The sequence below is a fragment of the Triticum urartu genome, chromosome 1A (genome assembly GCF_056163025.1).
Source record: "Triticum urartu cultivar PI428250 chromosome 1A, HENAU_Tu73, whole genome shotgun sequence".
NCBI lineage: Eukaryota > Viridiplantae > Streptophyta > Magnoliopsida > Poales > Poaceae > Triticum > Triticum urartu.
The window spans coordinates 117,363,526-117,390,804 of NC_141873.1; the positions used below are offsets into that span (position 1 = coordinate 117,363,526).

Below are 27,279 nucleotides of genomic sequence, written 5' to 3' on the forward strand. Positions count from 1 at the left end.
TACCAAATTATCTTTCTCTCACAAAAGTAGACAATCTAAGATGCAATTTGACAACCGTTAGGACTGATTTTATTGAATTATTAATTAGAGAACCCTTATTATTCTACCGCATAACAGGATAATAACCTACTTAAGAAAAGTGCCATGTCATTTTCATATGGAAGGATGGCTCACATTTGTCACTTCCCAATAAGTGAAAGTTCCGCATAAAATATAAAGCTCATTGAGATGTATTTGAAAATATAACTAACCATGGGGTAAAATAGTATTCGATACTAAATGACAATGTTAACCAAAATAACATGGTAATTTTCTTAAATATAGTATTATTAATGAACGAAAAATAAAGTAGCTAGCAATATGTATATGAACCATGTCACACGTACAACCAAAAAACTTAACAAACCTGAGCTTTACATCCATGTTTTTGTCTTGACTAACACATGGTTTATTGATACATAATCAATCTATGTTTTCCCAGTGGAACTGAAGAAATATAGGAGGCGTTTGGTTCCACGTTGGTATAGTTTTCGATTTTTAGTGTCGGGAAGCTTTGCCTCTGATATTTCCTCCTGAATGCACGTTTTGTTTGGTTCGACCGCGAGGGAATGCGTAGCGGAGAGGATTCTGTATCCAGCCGTGACCGGACGTTTTCGCGGAAGCAAAGTGAAGCGCTGTATCCGATAGTATCGTAACACAAAATAGAAGGGCTGAACCAAACGACTTCTTCTGTCTTCTGAAAGCGCTGTAATCAGAAGCGAGACTTTTCCACCCAAGCAAACATGTCGATTGTACACAACGTACGATACGATCAGTTTGCAATTGATTATTGGATTTGTCGTCAGGCATGCCCAAACCTACACTGAAAAATCAGGGCAACATACATCAGTTTTCTTTCAGAAAATGGAAAGAAGCCTAATTACTGAATATATGCAAGAAAAATACCATATCAAATGTTTTTTCTACCCTACTCATATCAGGTATATTCTGTAGTGTACATTAAAACTTGATCATATCGCAATGTTTCATGTTGGCACTGTGACTACTGAGACTATTCTGTCCAAAATCAACACTTGGTTACCATGAACTTCATAGTGTTTCAACCTTATTAGATCAAAGTAACACATGGGGCGCTATACAAAATAATTCTAGATCTGAGAGGAGTAGGTGACTACCTTCTCTGATGTCGGAGGGACTCGTATCAGATCGTAGAAGAGCACTCCACAGAAGTTGATGCTGGCGGCTGCATGAAATTGGCGTCCGCTGCTGCATAAGTTCTTAACATGCACACCATGGAGAGACGACGGAGAGGAAGAGATGGCTGGTCAACCTTCCACCTTCCTAATATCAATCGGAGGGGCCTGCCTTCATCATGGTTAGATCTGACGATAAAAATATTGAACCCAGCCTGTGCCCTCTTAGGATTGACGTGAGAGACATGAAACATATATACAACATTGCGATTTTGATTTTAAAAAAACTGCTCATAAGAAATGGTGCATTTAGGAATTTATTGAATAAAAAATTACAACTAAACCACAAAGGACTCAAAGGCAAAGTAGCTAATTCAACTCTTACAATTGACTTGACCCATTCCAAATGCATTGGAATTGAATATTATGATAAAAAAGTGTTCTAAATAAAACTGCATCTGAATCTCAAAATCGTAGTATGAGCATAAAACATACCTTCGATAGTTCTTTTTCCATGCTCTGTCACATGACCTCGAAGTATTTAATAGCGACATCCAATGTAGCTATATACTGTGCACTGGGCAGAACATTGAACTGAAATGTGAAAAGTAAAGGAATGCTCAATGATGCCACTGTACGTAGCAGATATTGTAAAATAATAGTGAAAATGGACATATTTATCAAGAAGCAAAAGCACGTCATGCAATAAGTAAGAATATAGAGTACATGTGTTCGGTGGATTAGTTAATATGCTAGTTTAATAAAGTAGATAAATATAATCATTTATGGGCACTTGTCCTCGCTTTTAAGTGAAATACTGAGACATCATCTTTTGACTGTTGCGGTAGGCCTGCTTCATATAAACCCATCTCTTGTTTATATTCTTACTTTAAGAAAATACCAGCAATAAGATGAAAGTGATAATTCTGTTTGTCTTCAGAGTGGCAAATTTTCCAAAGGAAGACATAATGTTGTGTTTTTGTTACCTAAACCATATTGCATATACTTTCTGATACTATCCTAAGAATTATAAGCCCTGGTGTGAATGTGTTTTCTTATTCTTCTAAACCAAATTGCATCTTCTACCCTGTGTGCAGCTTACAGATCAAAGAAGGTATAATTGTTTTATCTAAAAATAATGCTGCTAAAAACACATTTCTGGTAAATGCTCCCTTCCTCTACTCCACCCTGATGTATGGATGCTGATGGATAGAGAGTTGCACACCTCTGCATCTAAACTTTACCATATCATTTGCACCATAATTTTTTTCCCAAAATAGTCGCCATGATGGACCTCAAAATCCCTAACCTGTCGGTGTGTGACCATCTCCATCTCCATATGGCTCCTTAAGCTTAGTTTGGGAGCTTAAGAAACAAAGACCACAACATGCATGGAGAGCATTCTCAATATGTAAGCAAAAAAGATTCTGTTGTAAATACTACGATTTTTCTTCACATCCTTCAAATATACCAACTTATATAACTATTCGCATACAGTAGCAGTGGACTGATTGAAACTTTATTTCCCAGTGTCCTCTAATTACAACTAATTGCATGGAGTAACAGTCAGATTTTTTTTATTAACTTCAAATTCTTTTGTCATGTGAACATAATGAACTACAGAGTATTAATCGGATTGGTGAAAAACTAATAGATAAGATGTTGCTTTGCAGCCAATGTTGGCTACTTAAAACAACTGTAATCGGATACATAACGCATACCTAGATCAGCACCAAAAGGGACCCATGACTCTTAGTCTCCTTATTGATCATTGCAGCAAGCAACTCTTTGGACATCGCATAAAAAAGACCAGATCGTCCACTCAGGGAAAGCCCCAACACCATCGGGACGACCAGTTTGCTAGACCTGGCTATAGTGACAGCATGGAAAGGGTCGGATTCTCTGTAGGAGGATGTAATCTCAGACTGAAATCATCTAGCTGCTCATGAAAAAGACGATGGACGCATCACAATAGCGACCCGAGGAGCAAAAGAAGGAGACATAGGCAGCAAGGAGAAGAGGAGGATGCAGGGGAGACTCTTGCCGAGGGTTTGGACTCAAGGCGGCAGAAGAGATTCTTGGGTTAAGACTCTATAGACGCTAGAGACATGGAGCTAATAAGAAAGATAAAAAAAGGTTAAGGTGGAGATTGATGGCCGGTCAGATTAGTAACGCATAACAGATAATCAGTAACTATAAGGTTTAGATCTGAACCGTAACATTGCTTAGGCTCGACTTTCAGATTTGTAAAAATCAAACGCTATGTCATATCAAGCATCTTTGAAGCTGCACTACTGATCACATCCTCAAGTGATCCTCAAAAATCATGAGTGGACATCTTCGCTCATAGTTTTGTGTGTGCAGCATAAACAGATGAAGCATAAACAGATCAAGCATCTTTGTGTGTGGACATCTTTCTTCAGTGAATTAACATGCTTTGCCAAAAGATGCTAATCATCCATGTGACCATGCCTCTGCAGCATAAACAGATGAAGCATCAATCAATAATAAATACTTGGACGGGGAATGAATTACTCCTTGTGGGAATTAGCAGTTTAGCAGACATTTTCTCAGCAAAAAGTTTAAGCTCACATTCTGCATATTAAATTGTAGTACACTGGGCAACAGAAAGCAATTCATTGTGTATTATTCATCACCGGAACATTTTTTTCAAAGCTAACTGAACCACGAACTATAAAAAAATTATATTGTCCTCTTCCAAATTCAATCCAATCGACAACTCCCAACTGTTAGTCCTAATTGAAGCAGCTGGTAACAAACAAACTAAACCATCATGATTCGAAAAAACAGAACTATGTAAATGACCATTGCAAAGCCAAATGATAGTAGTATTGACCTATTACCTTGGCAAACCTAAGTTTGTGTGTGCAGGAGATGATATTCTGCCCACTAACATTGCAATCTAATGGCACTCCACCTAGCACACCCATGAATCCATTCCACCCAATTTCTATGAGAGAACTACTGAGAAGGAAAAAATTACCTTGCCGGGTAGCCGACTCAAAACACCCGAATTTGCTAAGCGGACCGCGATCTTCTACGGTTACTTCCGCGCCACGGTGGTCCGATGTGTGAAGGAGCACAACAGGATCGCTGCAGGAGAGGAGAGCGCCATGTGTGGCAGTAACTGTGTACGTAATGTTCGTTGGGAGAGAAAGAATAGGAGGTGGGCACAGATCGACAAACAGGTGACAGTCCGCCTCACCTGAGTTCCCTCGACCAGCCACATCGCCACCACGCGACTGGAAGCACAGCCACCGCGACCGGAAGCACAGCCGCCGCAACCAGAAGCACAGCCGCCGCCCCGTATTGGTCAAAGACAGAAGACCAAGGAGAGAGATAGTTCATGGTGCCGGTGGGATGCGGTAGAGGGTTGATGCGGCGGGGAGCAACGGCGGATGGGGCAGGGAGCGACGACAATGGCCGTTGAGAAGGGTGGCGGCGCAATCCATGGCGCGATGTGTGGGATGGTTGGGGTCAGGAGGTTAGGGATAAGGATGACGGCTTCTTTTTCTTTTTTAATTGGACGGCTTCTATTTCTACAGCCGTGATGAAAGGACTATGGGCATTTAGATATTTTTTTGCCGAAACTAAGCACATAATTAAGCAAAAAATATGTGGGTTAATCTCCACCGTAATAATTCGGTCCCACCAGATGAACGGTCAGTAGTAAATTCTAATTTACGTGGTAATTCTTAGGGAGTCTGTAATTAGTATAGGTATAGATAGATTGGAGATAGCCAAAAAAATTGCACTTGATATGGTTATTAGTACAACATTTCATGAAAGACGAGAAATTAAGAGAAAGAGACATTTTGATGAGAACCCAGATGACAAAAATGTTGCCACACAGTCTGCAGAGGAATCATTTAGAAACGGTTATTTTACAACTATTCTTGATCAAGCAATTATGTCACTTACAAGCAGATTTGAACAATATGAGGTTAGCAGAAAGATTTTCGTTTCTTATTTACTTCCAAATCATTGCAGTCATTGGATAATGAGAGCTTGAAATCTTGTGATAATCTTGAGGCGGCCCTTAAAAAAGATAGTAAATCTGACATTGATGCCAATGAACTGCAGTGGAGTTGAGGTTACTTAAAGACTCCATTCCAAAGGATGATATGGGGCCAATTGAAATTCTAAAGTTTTTAAAGTGACATGATTGTTTTCCCAATGCAGGTATTGCATACATAGTTCTATTGACCATTCATGTGACTGTTCCATCAGCAGAAAGAAGCTTTTCAAAATTAAAGCTATTGAAGTCCTATATGTGTACTACAATGACACAACAAAGGGTTACTGATTTGGCCACAATAGCACTTGAGAGTGAAGTGTTGGAGAACATTGATTACGAGGATATAATTGAAGATTTTAATTCAAAGAACACTAAAAGAATGTTGTTATTCAAGTAAAGACTATGCAACCAAGCTTCGAATAGGTATGATTCTTGAATATATTTCTTGCTATGTAAGACATTATGATATATACACTACACCTGTTTAATTCTCTATTGTTGGATTGAGTTTCCCACAGGGACTCTAATTTTGCCGGCCTGACCCTGATTTCTCCCATAGTGAGGTCTTATCTATATATAAGCATTCTGTTGCCATGGTTCACACTCAGTTCTCTACGCCTATTCGCGTGTTCTATGCTGACTCTGCTGGAGAATATATATAGATGATTTATCTTGACACACATTGATATGCTTTATTTCTCCCCGTAGTGAGGTCATATCTAGATATGTCTTTTGCTGCCATGGTTCACACTCTGTTCTCTACGCCTATTCATGTGTTCTATGCTGACTTTGCTCGAGAATATATCTCCAAGCTGTTACATGTAGTCCTTACTGAGCAAGGTAATCTTGCACGGGTCTCTTGTCCTGGTGCACATGCTCAGAATGGCGATGGCGTGGTTGAGTGCAAGCATCATCACCTTCTTGAGACGTCTCGTCCGTTGATAGTCACTACCTCTCTTCCGCCGCACTTTTGGGTCGAGTCTGTCTCCACTTCCATCTATCACATCAATCTTCAGCAATCCACTGCTCTGAAGGGGTGGCACTCCTTTCAAACGTCTATTTGATTGTTTCCTGATTATTCGGCACTTCAATTGTCTGGTTATGTTTGCTATGTCCTTCTTGCCCCACATGAATGCACCAAACTAACTGCTCAGTCTGTAGAGTGTCTCTTCTTAGGATACAACGACGAGCACATGGGATATCATTGTTGGGATCATGTTGGTCCTCATATGCCTATTTCTTGGGATATGACTTTTGATGAGTCTCTTCCTTCTACCTTTGTCCATCTTCCTCGACCTTTCCGGTTTGGCAAAAAAGCAAAAAGATAGAGAAAAACAGATAAAATATGAAACTAAAAAACCAGTTGGAACGATCCCCAATCTGCGACCGCTTCGAGAAAATTGAGTGATTCTTCGTCTCGTGATGCTTCTTCGTCGACCTCTTCCATTGAGCCCCAGACTACGCTAGAGATTACAGGACGTTAGTGTCTGGTAGCTGCTTCTTTTGGTTCTCCATCGACAGGTTTTCAAGGTTTTGCTACTTACTGTAATGGTACCAAGAGACCACTTTACAATATCAGGTACACCTCCATGTATCCTTGGTCATACAACTTATGATTCTTCCAATTTGTCCTCCAATCCACCTCCAGATTCTCCTATTCATGTTCTTACTGCCGATGGTACTTCCCTCCCAGTAGAGAGTAAAGGCACTCTTTGGCACTTTGACTACACTCGTGGTCCGCATGTTGTGGATTCTTCTGATGAGCCATCTCCCTCGACTATTATATCTTCTTTCCAGCTCGCCCGCTTCTGCCTATTGACCGCTAAGGTTACTGTGCAGCTCTTCCCGAGACGACTTCTTACCGCGAGGTCGTTCATATCAAATGGCTGCATGTGATGGCATCGAAGATTGATGCTCTTGCCCGCATCGGCATGTGGAATCTCATTTCCCTTCCTCCTCGTGCTTGTCTCGTCACTTGTAAGTGGGTCTACAAGGTTAAGACTGATGATACCCTTGAGTGTTAGAAAGCTCGTTTAGTAGTAAGAACATGGTCATGACTACGATGAGACATTTGCTCCTATATATGGCCCACACGACCACTCTTCGCACACTTCTCAATATGGCTTCTATTCGCCGCTAGTCTATCTCTCAGCTTGATGTCAAGAATGCCTACAAGTAGCCACCACCTGGGTTCTCTTCCTGATGGCATGGTCTGTCGTCTCCGTCACTGTCTATATGGCCCTAAGCAAACCCCTCATGCCTGGTTTGAGCCCTTCGTCTCAGTGGTGATTGCGGCTGGTTTTTGGCAAGTGCTCATGATCCTGCACTTACAGTCCACCATTCAACTCATGGTCGAACACTTCATCTACATGTCAATCACGACGACTCTTAAGTACATTGCCTTCGTGAAGGCTCGTCATAGTGAATTTCGTATGTCTGATGTTGATCCTCTTCGCTACTTCCTTGAGATTGTTCATTATTGCCAAAGAAAAGTATATCCAAGATCTTGCTCGTGTTGCACTTACTAATGAGCACACTGTTGAGACTCATGTGGAGTCAACGTCCACCTTTGTGCCCACCTTTGCTCCATGTCAATCTTGATGGGCATCATTTGCCTTGCTGTGGGTTGCTATGAGCACTGTCTCAATCTTACATCCCGTGTTCCCTTGTTGCGCGACACCATAGCAAGAGCTCGAATAGTTGACGCGTACCTGGATTATGCACGGGACAAGCCGCTACCTAAAGCCAGGACCAAGGGCGCATAGTAGAACCTGGGGTGCGTAATCAAGTGCATGGCACACAACCCGCAAACAGGAGAAGAACACCAAGCCAAATCGGTAGGGTACGGAGAGTGCATAGGCACGTGGGATGCTGGATCAAGTCCCTTTGCTGCTATCGCTGCAAGTCTCAGACTCTGTTGCCTTGCCTACCAGCTATTTTCAGCACTCGCATCATCGCCTTGAGTCACCTGCGTCCATCTTCCTCGACCCATTCAATGGAGGAAATCTCTTTTTTTTTTAAATCCAACACTCCTATCACTCCCTTATCCATTCGTTGTACTGCTCCTGCTTCTTCGATAATTGCAGATCCAATGCCATCATCTCCTATGATTTCCTCACCTCGCTTATCACAGGATTCTACACCTTCATCAGTTGTGGCTTCCTTGTCTCCATCACCTGAGTTTATCACGATGATTTTTGCTCGTATTCTTCCATCTTTTCCTCACTTTTATATACATAGTCCGCGTGTTGTGAATGTGTCTACTGATGTGCCACTTCCCCTCCTAGCCTACTTATGACTTGCTTCCTCGTTCGCTTCCGCTTGTTAACCGCCTTGGTCTTCCAAGCGTTCGCGCTGATGTTCTTGAGCTGACTTCTTATCGTGATGTTATTTCATACCAAATGGCTCCTTGCGACGGCATAGGTGATTGTTGCTCCTTCAATATATCATGCTCCTTTGGGCTCATTCGATAGTCTGGAAGATTAGGAAGACTTGCTCCCGGAATTAAGTCAGTTCTATGTTGTATTCCTCTCATCGGTGGCAAGCCTTGTGGCTAACCTTAAAAAAAGCCTTGTGGCTCTCCAAGTATGTTTTGAAATTCTGCCAATAAACCACGTACCTTTGCTGGAATTTCAACAGTCGGGTGCTCTTCTCGTTTTACAACAAGTGCAAGACACAAATCTGCCTCCTTCAAGCCTTCCATAAACTCATGAGAGGTATGGGAGATAGTTAACATAGTTTTCCCTTCCTCCTTAGAGGTATTACCTTCGGTTTTGTTTGGTAAGATAATGATTTTTCTCTTGTTCCAAATGAAAGAGTAAGGGTTTTCCTTGCCCTTGTGTGTAGTATCCGCATCAAATTGCCAAGGTCTCCCAAGAAGAACATGGCTAGCGTCCATATCAACTATGCCATACAACACATTTGAGCGATAATGCTTGCCCAAGGGAAGTGGCAAGTTGCATTGTTTGGTGATCCTCATATGCACTCCTTTCTTGATCCACCCAATAGTGTAGGGGTTTGGATGATCATGAGTATCAAGCTTTAAATGGCTCACCAACTTTTGGGGGATAAGATTCTCGCAGCTGCAACTATCAATCACTAACTTGCATACCATTCACTGTGCATTTGCTCTCAAATATTTTCTTCCTTTGTTTGTCTTCAGGTTGTGGTGTGGAGCATAGGAGACGCTGAATCACACATACCACCTCTTCACCTTCTTCTTGACAAACTTCTTGTCCCTCTACATCTTTAGATTCATATTCTTCCTCATCGCCTTCACCATCATGGATAGTTGTGTTAACAAATTTCCTTAGTGGGCAACCGCTGGATATGTGTCCCTCTTCACCACATTTATAGGATTTTGGGCCTTCATTGGACTTACCCTTGCCTCTAGTTTACTTCTGGATGGGTCATTTTGCCTTTGGTGGAGCGGTCTTTCCTTCCACTATTAGGCTGACTCCTAGACATGCCTTCGGTATGAGGATATGGAGGATATGGAGCCTTAGTTGCCTTTCTTGTCCTCACAAACCTCTCGGCTTTTAAGGCTAGAGCTTGTGCTTGATCAACGGACCAGATTTGTTGCAGCATCATCGATCTTGAATAGCATCATTGAGACTATTGATGTACCTTGCAACTTGTTGATCTTCAGTTTCAGCAAGGTTGCACCTCACTTGTAGCCTTAGAAACTCCTCCGTATAATCTGAAACAGTCCTATTTCCTTGAGCACAATTTTGAAATTGGATAAATAGGATCTGGTCATAATCAGCAGGCAAAAATCTCCCTTTCAAGAGACTTTTCATTTGCCGCCAAGTTCTCACACGAGGTTCTCCTCTCAGCCTGCGCTCTTCTTGAACGTGATGCCACCATGCACCGACTCCTCCTTTGAGCTTGTATGCGACCAAAGGGACTCTACGATCTTCCGGAACCTCCATGACCTCAAAGAAAGTCTCCACTTCATATAACCAATCTAGGCACCCTTCAATATCAACATTTCCATTAAAAGTTGGGATCTCAGCTTTCACCTTGTATGTATCCCTTGCATATGTAAGGTTGGGTACTCTCCGATATGCATAGAGATCAGCTTCTTCAAGGGCTTCATCATATTCTTCACCTTCAGAAGTTCCAACATAAATTGGCCTTCTTGAAGCACATTGAACAGCATGTTGTTGTGGCGGTCTTGCTCCAAGATTACCTCTCCTTCTTTGATGAACATCTTCTTTAGATGAATCTCCTTCATTGGTAGCAGGGGGAACACCCTTTCTTATCATCTCAACTAGCTGGTCAAGTCTCTGATTAAGATCTTCACGCAGCTCTTTGATTTGTTGTTCTGCAGCATCCATCCTCTTCTCCAATTGCTCCATTACTTGCTGCAGCTTGCTCTCGAAGAGAACAACAAGAACTATAGTATGGGTTAACGAGGCTCTGATGCCACCTGAAGCAGCACAAAGATTGTGGAGGAGCAACTCCACCTTGCCGCTACAATGTGTACAACACAAGTGTTGAAGGAACAGCTTCAACGTGCTGTGCTAGATATCGCTCTAGAGGCGGATGTAGGCCGATAGGGCAGCAAGAGTTCAGTCCAGAACTCCTAGGGCACAAGATCTACTCCAAGATCTTAGATAAGAACAACAAGTTCTATTACAGGTAGTGGGTACATAGTCTGGTACAAAGTAGGTGAGGACCTCTATTTATAGGGCTACGGGAAGCCTTCACATACTTCTACTTATAGATGGAATACTCTAGAAAACATTATGTAAGTTTCACCATTCTACTCATAGCTACTCACAACTAGAAGACTCTAGAAAACAGTGGGTAGGGTAGAAAAGAAAACAAAAGAAATACTACACTAGAGTGGAAGCATATAGAAGTAGTCAAACAAATCTGACATACGGTTTTTTTCCTCATCAGATATTGTTTCTCTTCCTCCTTGTGTTCGTCCCATCACTTGGTGGGAATGTTATGACTCACTTTGACTTTTTATATATTTCTTCTTTTGCTCATGTAACTCGACTCACTACACTCATGGTCCGCATGTTGTGGATTCTCCTGATAAGCCATCTCCCTCGACTATTATATCTTCTTTCGTTGGCAACGCACCGCCTCCAGCTTAGCCTACTTATGGATTTCTAGCTCGCCTTCTTCTACCTATTGACCGCTATGGTTACTGTGCAGCTCTTCCCAAGACGACTTCTTGCCATGAGATTGTTCATCCCAAATGGATGCATGTGATGGCATCGAAGATTGATGCTCTTGCCCGAATCGGAACGTGGAATCTCATTTCCCTTCCTCCATGTGCTCATCTCATCTCTTGTAAGTGGGTCTACAAGCTTAAAACTGATGATACTCTTGAGCATTACAAAGCTCCTTTAGTGGTGAGAACATGGTCATGACTACGAAGAGACATTTGCTCCTATATATATGGCCCACGTGACCACTCTTCGCACACTTCTCAATGTGGCTTCTATTCGCTGCTATTCTATCTCTCAACCTGATGTCAAGAATGCCTACAAGTAGCCACCACCTAGGTTCTCTTCCTAATGGCATGGTTTGTTGTCTTCGTCGCTGTCTATATGGCCCTAAGCAAACCCCTCGTGCCTGGTTTGAGCGCTTCGTCTCAGTGGTGATTGCGACTAGTTTTTGGCGAGTGCTCATTATCCTACACTTTCGGTCCACCATTCAACTCGTGATTGAACACTTCTTCTACATGTCGATCATCACTAGCAACGACTCTAAGTACATTGCCTTGGTGAAGGCTCGTCATAGTGAATTTCTTATATCCGCACGGTTGAGACTCCTATGGAGTCAACGTCCACCTTTGTGACCACCTCCGCTCCCTACCTGGATGGGCATCCTTTGCCTTGCTGCGGGTTGCTATGAGCACTGTTTGACACCATAATCGCACACTCGAGCACCACCAATGGTGAGCAGGAGCTCAGACAGTCGACGCGTACCTAGATTATGCACGGGACGAGCCGAGGACAACCCACAAACAGGAAAAGAACGCCGAGCCAGATCGTCGGGGTACGAAGAAGCAAGTTGGATGTCGGGTCCCTCTACTGCCAGTGCCGCCAGTCTCTTCCTCTGTTGCCTTGTCTACCAGATATTTTCAAGAGTGGCATCATTGCCTTGCGTCACTTGTGATCTCTCATCCTTAGTTCGACATTATCTTCTTGGCGAGTGCTCATTATCCTAAACTTTCGGTCCACCATTCAACCCATGATCGAACACTTCTTCTACAAGTCGATCATCTCTGGCAACGATTCTTAAGTACATTGCCTTGGTGAAGCTCGTGGTCGAACACTTCTACATGTCGATCATCACTGGCACCAGGATCATCACTAGCAACGTCTACCTTTGTGACCACCTTCGCTCCCTACCAGTCTTGATGGGCATCCTTTGCCTTTCTGCGGGTTGCTCCAAGCACTGTCTCAATCCCACATCCCGTGTTCCCTTTATGTGTGACACCATAACCGCACGCTCGAGCACCACCAATGGTGAGCAGGAGCTCGGACAATCGACGCGTACCTGGATTATGCACGAGACGAGCCGAGGACACGCGCTACCAAAAGTCAAGTCCAAGGGCGCACAGTAGGAGAACCCGGGGTGCTTAATCAAGCACGTGGCACACAACCCGCAAACAAAAAAGGAACACCTAGCCAGATCGCGGGGTACGAAGAGTGCACAGGCAAGTGGGATGCCGGATCAAGTCCCTGTATTGCCAGTGCCGCTAGTCTCTGCCTCTGTTGCTTGTCTACCAGATATTTTCAAGAGTGGCATCATCACCTTGGGTCACTTGTGATCTCTCATCCTTAGTTTGACGTGGTCTTCTTGGATCCAATTCCGATGATCTCTCTAATACGTTGTCCAGTTACCTCATCTCTCATCCTTGTTCACTCTGATCTCGAGGGATCTTCTTCTCCCTTTGCCTCCGCTAGTGACTTCTCTCAACACACCTGGATATATACTTTATTTCTTCTCGTACTGAGGTCTTATCTATAAGCCTTTTGCTGCCATAATTCACACTCAATTCTCTACGCCTATTCATGTGTTCTATGGTGACTCTGGTGGAGAGTATATCTCCAAGCTGTTGCATGGAATCCTTGCTGAGCAGACTTTGATTCTCTTATCCTGGTGCTCATGCTCAAAATGGTGTGGCCGAGCGCAAGCATCGTCACCTTCTTGAGACGGCTCCTCCATTGATGGTCACCGCCTCTCTTTCACCACACTTTTGGGCCGAGTATGTCTCCACTTCCATCTAATCAACCTTCAGCAAAGCAATCCATTGCTCTGCAGGGTGGCACTCCTTTCGACCGTCTATTTGATTCTTTCCTGATTATTCAGGGCTTCAATTGTTTGGTTGTGTTTGTTATGTCCTTGCCCACGTGAACGCCCCAAACTGACTGCTCAGTCCATTGAGTGTGTCTTCTTAGGGTACAACGATGAGCATAAGGGATCATGTTGGGCGTCGGATGCCTACTTCTCGAGATATGACTTTTGATGAGTCTCATCCCTTCTACCCGCGTCCATCTTCCTCGGCCTTTTCAATGGAGGTGATCTCTTCTTTTTTTAATCCAACACTCATGTGACTCCCTTATCCATTCATTGTAATGCTCCTACTTCTCCCATAATTGCAGATCCAATGCCATCATCTCCTATGATTTCCTCACCTCGCTTATCACAGGATTCTACACCTTCATGAGTTTTGGCTTCCTTGTCTCCATCACCTGAGTTTATCTCGATGATTTATGCTCGTATTCTTCCATCTTTTCCTCACTTCTATATACATCGTCCGCATGTTGTGAATGTGTCTACTGATGTGCCACTTGCCCTCTCGGCCTACTTATGGCTTGCTTCCTCGTCCGCTTCCTTCTGTTAACCACCTTGGTGTTCCAAGTGGTGGCACTCGTGTTCTTGATCTGACTCTTATCGTGATGTTATTCATACCAAATGGCATCTTGCGATGGCAGAGAAGATTGTTGATCTTGAGCGCATCGGCACGTGCGATATTCTTTCTCTTCCTCGTCGTGTTCGTCCCATCACTTGGTGGGAATGTTATGACTCACTTTGACTTTTTATATGTTCCTTCTTTTGCTCATGTTCCTTGACTTTACTAGACTCATGGTCCGTGTGTTGTGGATTCTTCTGATACGCCATCTCCCTCGACTATTATAGCTTCTTTCGTTGGAAACGCACCGCCTCAAGCTTAGCCTACTTATGCTTTTCGAGCTCGCCCGCTTCTACCTATTGACCGCTATGGTTACTGCTTAGCTCTTCCCGAGACAACTTCTTGTCGTGAGGTTGTTCATCCCAAATGGTTGCATGTGATGGCATCATAGCTTGGTGCTCTTGCCCGCATCGGCACGTGGAATCTCATTTCCCTTCCTCCTCGTTCTCGTCTCATCACTTGTAAGTGGGTCTACAAGGCTAAGACTGATGATACTCTTGAGCATAACAAAGCTTGTTTAGTGGTGAGAACATGGTCGTGACTACGAAGAGACATTTTCTCCTATATATATGGCCCACATGACCACTCTTCGCACACTTCTCAATGTGGCTTCTATTCGCCGCTGGTCTGTCTCTCAGCTTGATGTCAAGAATGCCTACAACTAGCCACCACCTCGGTTCTCTTCCTAATGGCATGGTTTGTCATCTCCGTCGCTGTCTATATGGCCCTAAGCAAAACCCTCATGCGTGCTTTGAGCGCTTCGTCTCAGTGGTGATTGCGGCTAGTTTTTGGCGAGTGCTCATTATCCTACGCTTTCGGTCCACCATTCAACACTGGTCAAACACTTCTTCTACATGTCGATCATCACGAGCAACGACTCTGAGTACATTGCCTTGGTGAAGGCTCGTGGTCAAACACTTGTACATGTCGATCATCATTGGCACCAGGATCATCACTAGCAACGTCCACCTTTGCGACCACCTTCGCTCAGCCTTGATGGGCATCCTTTGCCTTTCTGCAGGTTGCTACAAGCATTGTCTCAATCCCACATCCCGTGTTCCCTTTATGTGTGACACCATAACCGCACGCTCAAGCACCACCAATGGTGAGCAGGAGCTCGGACAGTCGACGCGTACCTGGATTATGCACGAGACGAGCCGAGGACAGGCTCTACCAAAAGTCAAGGCCAAGGGCGCACAGTAGGAGAACCCAGGGTGCTTAATCAAGCACGTGGCACACAACCCGCAAACAGGAATGGAACACCTAGCCAGATCGGCGGGGTACAATGAGTGCACAGGCAAGTGGGATGTCGGATCAAGTCCCTCTACTGCGAGTGCCGCTAGTCTCTGCCTCTGTTGCCCTATCTACCAGATATTTTCAAGAGTGGCATCATCACCTTGGGTCAGTGATCTCTCATCCTTAGTTCGACACTGCCGCTAGTCTTTGCCTCTGTTGCCCTATCTACCAGATATTTTCAAGAGTGGCATCATCACCTTTGGTCACTTGTGATCTCTCATCCTTAGTTCGACACGATCTTCTTGGATCCGTCTCCGATGATATCTCTAATACATGGTCCAGTTACCTTATACTCATGGCGAGACAGTGTCTCAGCATCCTTTAGACTTTGTTACTTTGATCTCGAGGGATCATCTCCCTTTGCCTCCGCTAGTGACTTCTCTCAACACACCTGGATATACTTTATTTCTCTCAACAGTGTCTTATCTATAAGCCTTTTGCTGCCGTGGTCCACACTCAATTCTCTACGCCTATTCATGTGTTCTATGGTAACTCTAGTGGAGAGTATCTCCAAGCTGTTGTGTGGAATCCTTGCTGGGCAGACTTTGGTTCTCTTATTCTGGTACTCATGCTCAAAATGGTGTGGCTGAGCGCAAGCGTCGTCACCTTCTTGAGACGGCTCCTCCATTGATGGTCACCACCTCTCTTTCACTGCACTTTTGGGCCGAGTCTGTCTCCACTTCCATCTATCTCAACAACCTTCAGCAATCCACTGCTCTGCAGGGTGATGCTTCTTTCGATCGTCTATTTGATCGGTTATTCGGCGCTTCAATTTTTTGTTTGTGATTGCTAGGTCCTTCTTGCCCCTCGTGAACGCACCAAACTGACTTCTCAGTCTGTTGAGTGTGTCTTCTTAAGATACAACGATGAGCATAAGGAATATCGTTGTTGGGATCATGTTAGTCGTCGGATGCCTATTTCTTACGATATGACCCGCGTCCATCTTCTTTGGCCTTTTAACTGGAGTATATCTCTTCCCACAATTTACCTGACACTCCTACCACTCCTATTGAGCCCTGAACCAGTAGTTGTACTGCTTATGCTTCTCTGATTATTTCACATGATTCTACACCTTCATCACCGGTGGCTTCCTTGTCTCCATCACCTTAGTTTATCCCCCGATGATTCCAACTCGTATTCTTCCAAAAAAATTCCTAACTTCTATATAGGTCGTCTGCATGTTGTCGATGCGTCTACTAATGTGCCATCTTCCCCGTCTCAACCTACTTGTGGCTTGTGTCCTCGTCCACTTCGGCCTGTTGACCGCCTTGGTCTTCCAAGCGTTGGCGTTGCTGTTCTTGAGCCGACTTGTTGCGATGTTGTCCATACCAAATGGCACCTTGTGATGACACAGGAGGTTGCTGCTCTTGAGTGCATCAGCACGTGGGATATTGTTTCTGTTCCTCCTCATGATCGTCCCATCACTTGGTGGGACTACAAGGTTAGGACTCACTCTGATGGTTCTCTTGAGCATTAGAAAAACTTGTCTTGTGGGTCATGGCTTTCAGCAGGAGCATGGTCCTGATTACGATGAGACTTTTGCTCCTGCAAAACCGTATGCTTGTGGCCTCTATTCGCCACTGGTTCGTGTATAGGCTTGATGTTAAGAATTCCTTTCTTAATAGTGAGTTGCGTGAGGAGGTTTACATACAACCACCACCTGGGTATTCTACTCCTTACGACATGCTTAGTCGTCTTCATCGCTCTCTCTATGATTTTAAGCAAGCCTCTCGTGCCTGGTTTGAACGTTTTGCCTCTATGGTGGATGTTGCTGGTTTTCAGCGAGTGCTCAAGATCCGACGTTGTTTGCCCTCCTTTCTGCTCTTGGTAGGACTCTTTTTCATGTTGATGACATGATCATCACCGACGCAAACCGTGAGTATATTGCCTTTGTGAAGGCATGTTATGCAGTTTCTTATGTCTTATCTTGGCTCTCTCTGCTACTTTCTTGGGATTGAGGTCCCTCCTTGCTCAAAAATAATAATCCAAGATCTTACTCGTGCTACTCTTACCGATGAGCGCACTGTTGAGACTCCCATGGAACTCAATGTTCACCTCCCTTCTACTGATGTTGATTCATTGTCTAATCTAACACTTTATCGACATTTTGTTGGGAGTCTTTTCTATCTGCCTGACACTCGCCCGGAAGAAGAAACAGACTACAGTGCCCCCCGTTCGAGTGCACCTCTTCCCGCGGCGCCGTCGCTCCACTTTCCTACTCTACCCTCCACTATATGTGCTACTGATGTTGATCCATTGTCTAATCTGACGCTTTATCGACATTTTGTTGGGAGTCATGTCTATCTGCCTAACACTCGCCCGGAAGAAGACACCTCTTCCCGCGGCGTCGTCGCACCACTTCCCTACTCTACCCTCCACTATATGCCTCTCACATGATGTTGCTAGAGCCTTCATCCTCTCAAGTGGGATGAACGGCCGAATGGGACAATGCCACCATGGATGTTGGCATTCCCTCTGTTGGATTGTGAAGTGTTTGGGAGTGAGACTAAGAGAAATACGGGAAAGGAGATGGTGCCTAGCGTATTAGCGGAATGAGACCTAAACAGAATTGTTGAGATGAGTTATAGGCCCGCTACCAAAATGGTTGGTGTATTCTTCTCCAAAGTGGGACACGCGTTTGATGCAGACACGACCGAGTGGGATATAATGATACTCTATCAAGCCCAAATGATAATCTTCTTTTCTTACCCTGCTTCCAAATAATAATGACCCAAACACTAAACATAGCATTGACCATAATTCTTTATACTCCCTCCATCCCAAAATTCTTGTCTTAGATTTATCTACATACAGATGTATCTAGTCACATTTTAGTGTTAGATACATCCATATCTAGACAAATCTACGACAAGAATTTTAGGACGGAGGGGGTACATCACATCATATCCTTAGAATCTACTAACATCCAAGGCAAATTTGAAAAAAAAGAGTTTGCGAATTAAATAAATGTTCACAAATTCAAAAAATATGTTTGCGATTCAGAAAATGTTTGCCAATTCCAGAAATGTAGCTTTGACCATAATTATTTATACATCACACCATATTTTTTAGAATCTACTAACATGAAAGCCGATACAAAAAGAATAAATCTACGCATGTAATTTACATGTACCATTATAATTATATTGTTTTAGAAATTCTAGGTAGGTTTGTCTAGACCCATGTCTATACTGTACAGCACCTTCTATACTCTACAACAATGTACGTTTGGTGTGGGTTAATTTATCACCATCGTCTTGACGGTAATCTCTATTCCCAACCTAGGGGTGTGCATTACACGACGGGGAAAAAATCTCAGAACTTCGCCAATAAGTAACTCAAATAAACAGTTGTGTATGTGATTTCAAAAGAAAGATATAAATGGCAAGGTGTTTAACAAATCTGCATGCATGTTGTATCGTGCTTATTGAGTGAACAAAACAAATATCAGGATAGAAACTAAGAAACAGAATGCATACCACCAGGAACACAGCCACCACTAGCTCTGTCTCAGAATAGTTTGTGATAAAAGCCCGCCATGCTAACTCAGCAGCTTCCTCAACTGACATGTTGAATTTGTAACTGAAATGTAAAGCACAAACATAAGGGATGCAACTTCAAGATAATATGAACTGTGAGCAAAGCAACATATAGATGTATAAAAAAAACATACCCCTCATCCAAGATACCATAAGCATACAAAGAACTACAGAACCGGCTGCTTCCTTTGAGCCTTGCACCCTTGCTATCAACATAGTACCAAGACCAGACCCTAGAAAAAGAGCGGAATTGTTAGGCATAGACCTAAGTACTGCTTAATGACACTAAAATATGTCAAAAGGCCACTCGCAGTTCCATCAAATCCAACAATCATTGTACCGATTGGAAGTACCACCCCACGGTATGAAAATAAAGGATATTAGCCAACAGTCTTTAAAGAAACAGCAATAGAAATCCTTCGCTTATTGATGAGCTGATGGAGCTCATCAAGCTCATGAACCTCTGAAGGAAGAAACTATTGTTATTCCTACTATCTTTACTATTAAAGGGGAGTGCGGTTGTGATGGTAGGTTGTGGTACGTCGATTCGCATGTTCATGTGTCGCTTCCTCGCCTCCTCTCTCAAACAAATACTCATCAACGAGTGGACCCGCCAGCTCTGTTCCCTGCCTCATCGACTCGCTAGCCCCAATCTGATTTCTTCTTCCTCTCTTGTTAAGAGCGAGCACGGCCACAGCTAGGGTTACTATCGCGTCCAGCCGTTACCGCCTCACACCGCTGCCCGGGTTGCTATCTGACACACCAACCAAGAACTGCAGTGTCGAACACGAGCCTAGGTCGCCCTCGTTTGTAGATGCAAGATGTAGCTCGCCATCTTCTATGTCACGTACGACCTTCATCTCTACCTGCTTCCCAACGTATCGAACAGAGGCACCGTGGCAGGACTCAAGGTGCAGCAGCTACTCCAGTTGTACATGAGCCATGGGTTCAAGAGAGGTTCTTGGAGTTCTCATGGTCCCTGGTTGGGCGGCCGCCGAAAGGGTGAGAATCGATTTGTTAAGGCTTCCCTGGTATTTGTCTTCAATACCAATGTATTATTTTCTCACCAGTAAGCTTTTGTCTGCTCACTATTTGTTTCTTGCACTATATGGCCAGATCTAGCATCTTCATTTATCCATGATTTTTCTTTAAAGTCCACCGACTAAACATACAAGAGCTTGGCAATTCTTTCTGGCTGTAGCTAAAACTTTATATTAAAATGAACTTTAGGTTTGTTGGTTTCTTGTTCATAGAACCGGCAGCAAGAAATAAGGCTAGATTAGCCACAGCAACATCAGCCAAGTTTATGAGCATGTACCTGGACCCTCCTGTATGGCAGTTGATCCACCTTACATGAAGATTAAAGTCATCTACATCAATATATTAATTTTGCTCCTGGTATGCATCTCTTGGAGAAATCTTAGGGCAAATATTTTCTTATTTTGCTTTCTTTAGAAATCTTGGAGAAATTTAGCGTAGGCACCTTCAGTTCTATAACATAGTTGAATGTAAAAATTACTACAATAAGCATTGTATCACAACAGTGGGCTAATTCTGTAAAGAAATGCAATGATGTAATGTTTCTTGGTTAAACTTCAGTTATATATTATACTTAGTAATGCAAATTCAAGAATTAAGTTTGCAGGCATGTCGTCATTGTAGGCCTGATAGATATTTTGCTTTTCTGTATTTACGTGCATTAATAGAGTTACTAATACTGTTTCGATATTTCGTTAGTAGAAGACTGGATTGTGTCTACAACCAATGCGCATCAATGCGATCCAAAAATAGGCAATTCGAGGTGGATTTCACTTGTGGTAGAGAGAAGCCACACAGTTCAGATAGCAACGCGGGACTTTATGGTCACAGATAGATTGTCGTGGAATAACTCAATTGATGGGATGTAGGATTCACATAGGTGCAGATTGCCGAGTACCATGCAAATGAAATGTTGGTTGCAAAATTAATGATCTGCCTCTTTGTCGAGGTAAAATTGATAAGAGTTATAAACTCGAGAAATATTTTTTCCATCGATCTTTTAGTCTAGCAAGTAAAAAAAATTTCCGTCATTCTTTTAGCTCGATGTAAACAATATAATTGTTTGTGCAGCCACAAGTATGCTACCTTCCGTTTCATAAACAGATGTCCTACTACCAAATATTATGCAGTAAAAAAGATAGCTCGATGTAAACAATATAATTTGTGCAGCCACAAGTATGCTACCTTCCGTTTCGTAAATAGATGTCCTACTACGAAACATGGAGTAAAAAAGATGTGAGTTTGACTACTACAATATAAAAGATGGTTCACATTTGTAAGATAAATGTTATTTTTGATTTATCATGTTCTGGGTTTATCATGACTGTAAATTACGGAACTATTTCTGACCAAGAGAGAGATATGTGAAACTCATGATTTAGCTCATTTAAATATCACAAAATTATTTTAGGAGAGACCATCTAGCGTACTCAATTGTGGCATTGGCCGTGCTATTATTTTATGAGTTTATTTTGATGTCTGCTTATTTATTTTAAAATTAAAATCAATATTATGGGTAGCAGCACATTCACTGGTGATGCAAGAACATTCCAGCTTTCCTAAAGAACAAAAGGTTCCATTATTTTGTGAGTATATAAAATTGTTTGCTTGCATTGTATATTAAACTTCATGTGAATTTGCATCACTTGCACCCTAATCCTTAGCTGATATATACCTATACTAACTGCCAACCCCAAGAAAATTCACACGCTAATTATTAAATAAAAATATCTGAATCATGATTATTTTTTGTCCATACAAGATAGTCAGAGTGTAATCAACTGTACATAGACCCTACATTATTAATATATGCAGATGAAGAATACAAGACTTGCACTCAGTCCTGCTCGGTTCCTTTCGTTTGTGCCACATCCATTGGAAGTGAGTTTTTAGCTGTCTTTCTTTGTGATAAAATGTGAAAGATTCAAATCCAATGTTGATATCTTCTTTCTAGAATGATGCTTTGTTGGTCTTTTTCACCTATTGTCTCACATGTTAAATATCTAGAGCATACTTAGATTTGCTATTTCTGTATTTTGTTTTTGTAGACTTAGTACAAGGAGTAAGGACACAGAGAAATAATATTTGAAAGGTGCAGGTTGAAATATAATTGACAAAAAACATATAAGGAAAAAGGTCTTACTAGAGATAGTCATTTATGATGTCAAATTCTCTCCCCTCACGATTCTTGGCTTGTTGCCTTAGGCTGATGACCCACCTAATAAAAATAACTAATAATTTTTTTTTCTCTACATAAGGTCTAGTACACTATTGAAGGATACATGTCTTGACGGAGAGATAAAACTCACATTATGCGTTGTAATTCAAATTATTAGTTATTTTTAAGAGAGAGAGGACTAGTTCTTGTTAATTTTGTCAGAGAGATGGAGAGACAAACATGGAAAGATAGGAGACACACAAATGGGAGAGATAGAACATCAGGGGGACTTCGGTGCTGCTTCTTGATCTGCTAGGTGCGTGAGGAGGTAAGAAACAGGGACATAGAGGAACATTGGGCTTAAAATTTATAGAAATTCGAAGATTGACAGCTGGAAGCCATGCTGCTTTCTGTTCCCATCGAATTTTGTGTGCGCAATTCGGTCGGGCATTACGTCAAACATGTGGAAGGCATAACATACATGTATTATGGTTCACTACCCATACACAGCAACTCCAGCGGCATGCAGCAATCAAGAAATTTAGAGCAATGGCATGCAGTAATCAGAATATTTAGATCAAAAGAGGGAATCAAGTCATGACCAAGAAAACAGAGCAATGATGATGAAACTTACATCTCGCCGTGGCTTCATGCTTGGAGATGAGGCGTGCAAAGAAACATCGAGAGGAGAAACGCTGGACGTCGCTGAGCTGATGCAATTGTTTCCCACAGGGCTCAGTTTGTCCATCGCTCTTGTATGAGGAGCCGGCAGATAGCGGCGTAGCGCCCCCACAGCCTGCGCTAGGAGAGAACATGGAAGAGCACAGAGCCGTGGACATCGAGGGGAGGCGGCAGATTGGACGCACGACTCGATTGCGGATCTGCGGAAGGGCGGCGTCCCGGCCCACCCTGTCGAAGCCGGCAAGCAGCAAGAGCGCACCGCGAACGCAGCTTGTCCCGTGAGGAGGACTGCAGACCGGCAACCTGTCGTGGCGCCGCCGCGATCCGGTCTGATCCGGGATTTGGATCGAGCGACTCGAGTCCTTTTTCTATAGGTGGTGCCTTCGGCTGGCGGAACGGGCAAAGAGTCCATGTCGATGACGGGAACCATGGGAGCGGGCTTGAGCAGAGTTCTTGTCGGAGCAGGTTCGTGGCGGCGGTGGGGACTGGGAGGAAGGAGGGGATCAAGGTTGCCGCCCGCGTTGGGGGCTTTTTTCTTTAGAATCCTGCGTTGTGGGCTAGACACGAGCGGGCCGATGTATACAGCAGCTAGACACGAGAGAAGGCCCAACTGGATCGCAAGCCCAGCCAAGCGACAACCGAAGGGGACGACCAATTGTAAGGAACTTCCTATATGACGGCCGTTCGTATTTTCAAAATTTAATCACTTTTTAAAAAAGAGTAATTTCAAAAAATCTTCACTTTTTAAAAAGATTAATTTCAAAAAATCTTCACTTTTTAATAAATAAATTCAATACATGTAAATTTAGTGTAGAATTGTAAAATTTGTTCACAATTTCAAAAAAAACTAAAAATTAAGAAAAACACAATTTAAAAATGATCACATTTAAAAAAATCATGCATTTTCAAAATTCACGTGGTTCAAAATTTTTTTGAACATTTCTTGGAAATCATGAACAATTTTTCAAAAGACAAATAATGTTTGAAAAACCGAACATTTTTTGAACAACATTAACAAAATTTTGAAATTTCAAACTTTGGCTAGCGACAGTCCTTAACCAGTGAGAGGTCTATAATTTGATTCCTTATGCGTGCAGTGCTTTTTGTGAATTTCTGTTGCGCTATAATATCAGCAGGGCGAACGGGCGTGCACGCCAATGGGTCGGCCCAGTCGAGGGGTCAAATAGGAACTTCCCAGTTATAATGCAAGCCCAGTCGAACAACAACGAAAAAAGTAGTCGTTCGTGTCGCCTTTTCCCTCTCTAGGGTTTGTCTCTTCTCTCGTTGCTTCGCCGATGTTTTAGTTTATCTTTTCTCCTCCCATTTGTTGTCTTGTTCGGGTTAACCAGGGGTTGCACTACAGTACCAACAGGGCGAACAGGCGTGCATGCCAACGGGTCGACCGAGTCAAGGTGTCAATTAGGGGCGCCCCGATTGTTACGCAAGCTCAGCCGAACGGCAACGAAATAAGTAGTAGTTGGTGTCGCCTTTTCCCTCTCGCTAGGGTTTATCTCTTCTCTTATCGCTCAGTCGGTGTTTGTGTTTATCTCTTCTCCTCTCATTTGGGGTCTTGTTTGGGATGACCAAGGGGTGGTCTTGTACGACTTCCCGGCCTTTGTGAGCTATGGTTTGAATTATGAGGAGGGATGTCAGCGGGTTTATTCGATCTTTGGTAAGATTGGATTGTGGTAGCTGCTCTCATGGCATCGGATGATTGGGCTTCATCGTTTGAATTGTCAGAAAAGGAAAAACATGAAGCCATGATGCCAGATCTAGATCTTTTGGAAAATAGGCCAAACAACCAAGTTCAAACACAATATAGGTACAAATACACCAACATCAAGTCTGTTGGGGCACCAGCTCAATAATAAGCCCACACTCACAAGTTAAAAATAGAGGGTACACTAATCCAGATTCGACGAAGCTTGTGGCGTCAGGCGCTGAGCAAGAGAGTGAGTCTAACTGATATCGTCGCTGGTGTTGTGCTCCTTTTGCTTACTGAGGACCTTCCATTTGATAAGTCCATTTAGTGATCCGGTAAATGAGCATAAAGAACCCTGAGTGATCGAACCCACGTGAGGATGGCGCCCTTTAAGGAAGGGTTTCTAACAAGCTTCTGTAAAAGAATTAAATTCCATCTTTTGACCAGATCATAAATCAAGCTGACACTAAAAACACTTATAATAAAAATAGGCATGGGTATGAGAACTTATTCTTACAACCATATGTTTGTGTTGGGATCATTATGATATTAATTTGTGTCCTAGAAGTCATCCATCGAGATGTGCTTGCTACGTATGGAAGTGGGGGTGTGTGAAAATTACGTCTTGGCCGACACGTGTCCTACATCAAGAGTCAATTGTCCAACCGAAGGCCTTATTCGTCGCCCATGGTTGCCCCGATAATTAAGATAGAAATAATCAAACAAAATCATTGGTCGTTTAAAGACTACACCTCTTGTATCCCCAGAGATAGGATCTGTATTACCATACTAAGGGTCAGTTCTTTTGTCGCCTTCTAAAATAAGCTGGAATAAGCCGCCCCTACCCAGCTTATTTGAGAAGCCCAACCAATTATATATTTTTAAAATCCTACTCATTAAGACTTGACTAGTAGGCTTCTAAAAAAAGAATAAGTTGGGTAGGGGAGCTTATTCTAGAAGCCCCAAAAAGGCACAAAAAGAACTGGCCCTAAACCTTTCTGTCACTGGTGTTCAGAATAACACATCACGGTCTCCCTGACCTTAGTCTCTCTGTGGCTCGCTCTCCATGATCCTGGGTACGTGCATGGATGAAGAACGCTAACGAGACAAGAGACAACTACGGAACAACTTTATACTACACATACAGAAAGTTAATTAAAAGTACTTCCATTAATTCTCCAACAAATACATCGGGTTGAAAGGCCCTTGCCTCAACCCATGACCTTACCGAACTACGCACACATGGAGATCAGATCACACGAAGAACTCATTGAAGAACACATCATAAAGATCGATTGATTGATTGATTGGTAATATGTCTTACAATAGGTGTCAGATGTGACGCACGATTAAAAGTATGGCTAGATGGATAAGAACTGTGGTGGTGATGAAGGTGGTAGCTATGGAGACTGAGGTATGTCTAGACAGAGTATCTTGTGCTGGATCATCCACATATCGTATACGGGAGTACTGAGGAATCTTGCTTGGTAAGCTTCTCTGGTAGCTTGCGGCGGAAAACTGGGTTGCTTACACCAGAAGCTTCTCTTTGTAATATGCGTACTGAATGCCATCTATACATCATCTTAACATTCCTGTTGTTGATTACTTTTATGAAAAGGATTTGCCTGTTATCCCTCTTGCTGAGTACTGAATTTATAGCATATTGTAGCTTGCTTTCGGGGTATAGCATGCTTTAAATTGTACTCATAGCAGAATCAAACCTTGTATATGAACCATACCTTTGACTGATAATATATTGTTGGTCTTGCGCACCACTTGTCTTCCGACTGATTTAATCATTACTGATGTGAAGATCACCATTGATGTAAACTTGATGTTAATAACCACTCTAGGATATCATTTTCATTCAGACTAGGTATTCCTAATACAATGCTGTCGGCTGAGAAGTCCATAGTGCTTAGTTGAGCTTTCAAATATTTGAACTCCTTGTTGATTATTTGGGTTCGGTGTTGATTGATGAGCAACTTGCATAAGGGGTAATAAGGTAACACCGAGGGGCCAAAGAAAACAAGCCAAAGAAACAAATAGAACAAAAGTACACAAGGCAATCAAGATCACATAGAAGTAATATCATATTTTACCTAAATACAACAATAATGTGCATGCATATTTAAGCACACAAATCTCACAAGAACTCTGGTTCTACGATGTAATATGTTGTGGCGGTGTGCACGAATGTGAATCCACGTGTGGAAAGGTTGGTGTAAACAAAGCTACACCAAGCGTTGGCTTAACACCATGTAACGCCCAGGTAATCAAGCTACAGTAATTCCATGCTAATGGTGCCACGTCACCACGGTTACTGTTGATAATCTACTGTTAGTTCAAAACCGAGTCCAATTCAAATTTAAAATAAAATTAAATTATAAAAGTTTTTGAAAGTTAAAACAAAAATGTTCGGGCAGTGCCATAAATTGCATATTTAATTATGGTGTAATAAACACATTTTTATATAGTGCCAAAGTATTTTAAAATGGATTAAAACAGAAAAGGAAATAAAAGAAAGAAAGGAAATACAAAAGAGAAAACAAACTAACATGAAAGAAAAAAAGGAAAAGCCCCCCCCCCCCCGCTGGGCCTTTTGGCCCAGTTGGCCATCCACGCGGACCCCCAGCCACCCGAATGGGCCGGCCCACCCCGCGCCCCCACTCCCTTATCCTCTCACTCT

General features: G+C 42.8%; 1 protein-coding gene across 32 annotated transcripts; it reads right to left on the bottom strand.

Annotated features, from left to right (window-relative positions):
* Positions 1 to 288: 288 nt before the first annotated feature.
* Positions 289 to 23,402, bottom strand: LOC125532440 (uncharacterized). Of its 32 annotated transcripts, none has more exons than XM_087515243.1 (6): positions 22,842 to 23,402; positions 19,146 to 19,244; positions 18,952 to 19,054; positions 1,689 to 1,787; positions 1,176 to 1,361; positions 289 to 862 (listed from the first exon to the last, which is right to left on the bottom strand). In XM_087515243.1, coding segments are annotated over exons 1-4 (276 nt in total). In that variant the 5' UTR covers positions 22,844 to 23,402; the 3' UTR covers positions 289 to 862; positions 1,176 to 1,361; positions 1,689 to 1,715. The 32 variants fall into 32 exon arrangements, 3 of the variants coding, with proteins under 3 accessions (XP_087371369.1, XP_087371366.1, XP_087371362.1); XM_087515240.1 differs by having other exon boundaries at positions 1,176 to 1,382; XR_015599305.1 differs by adding an exon at positions 22,193 to 22,267 and having other exon boundaries at positions 334 to 862; positions 1,176 to 1,787.
* Positions 23,403 to 27,279: the final 3,877 nt, after the last annotated feature.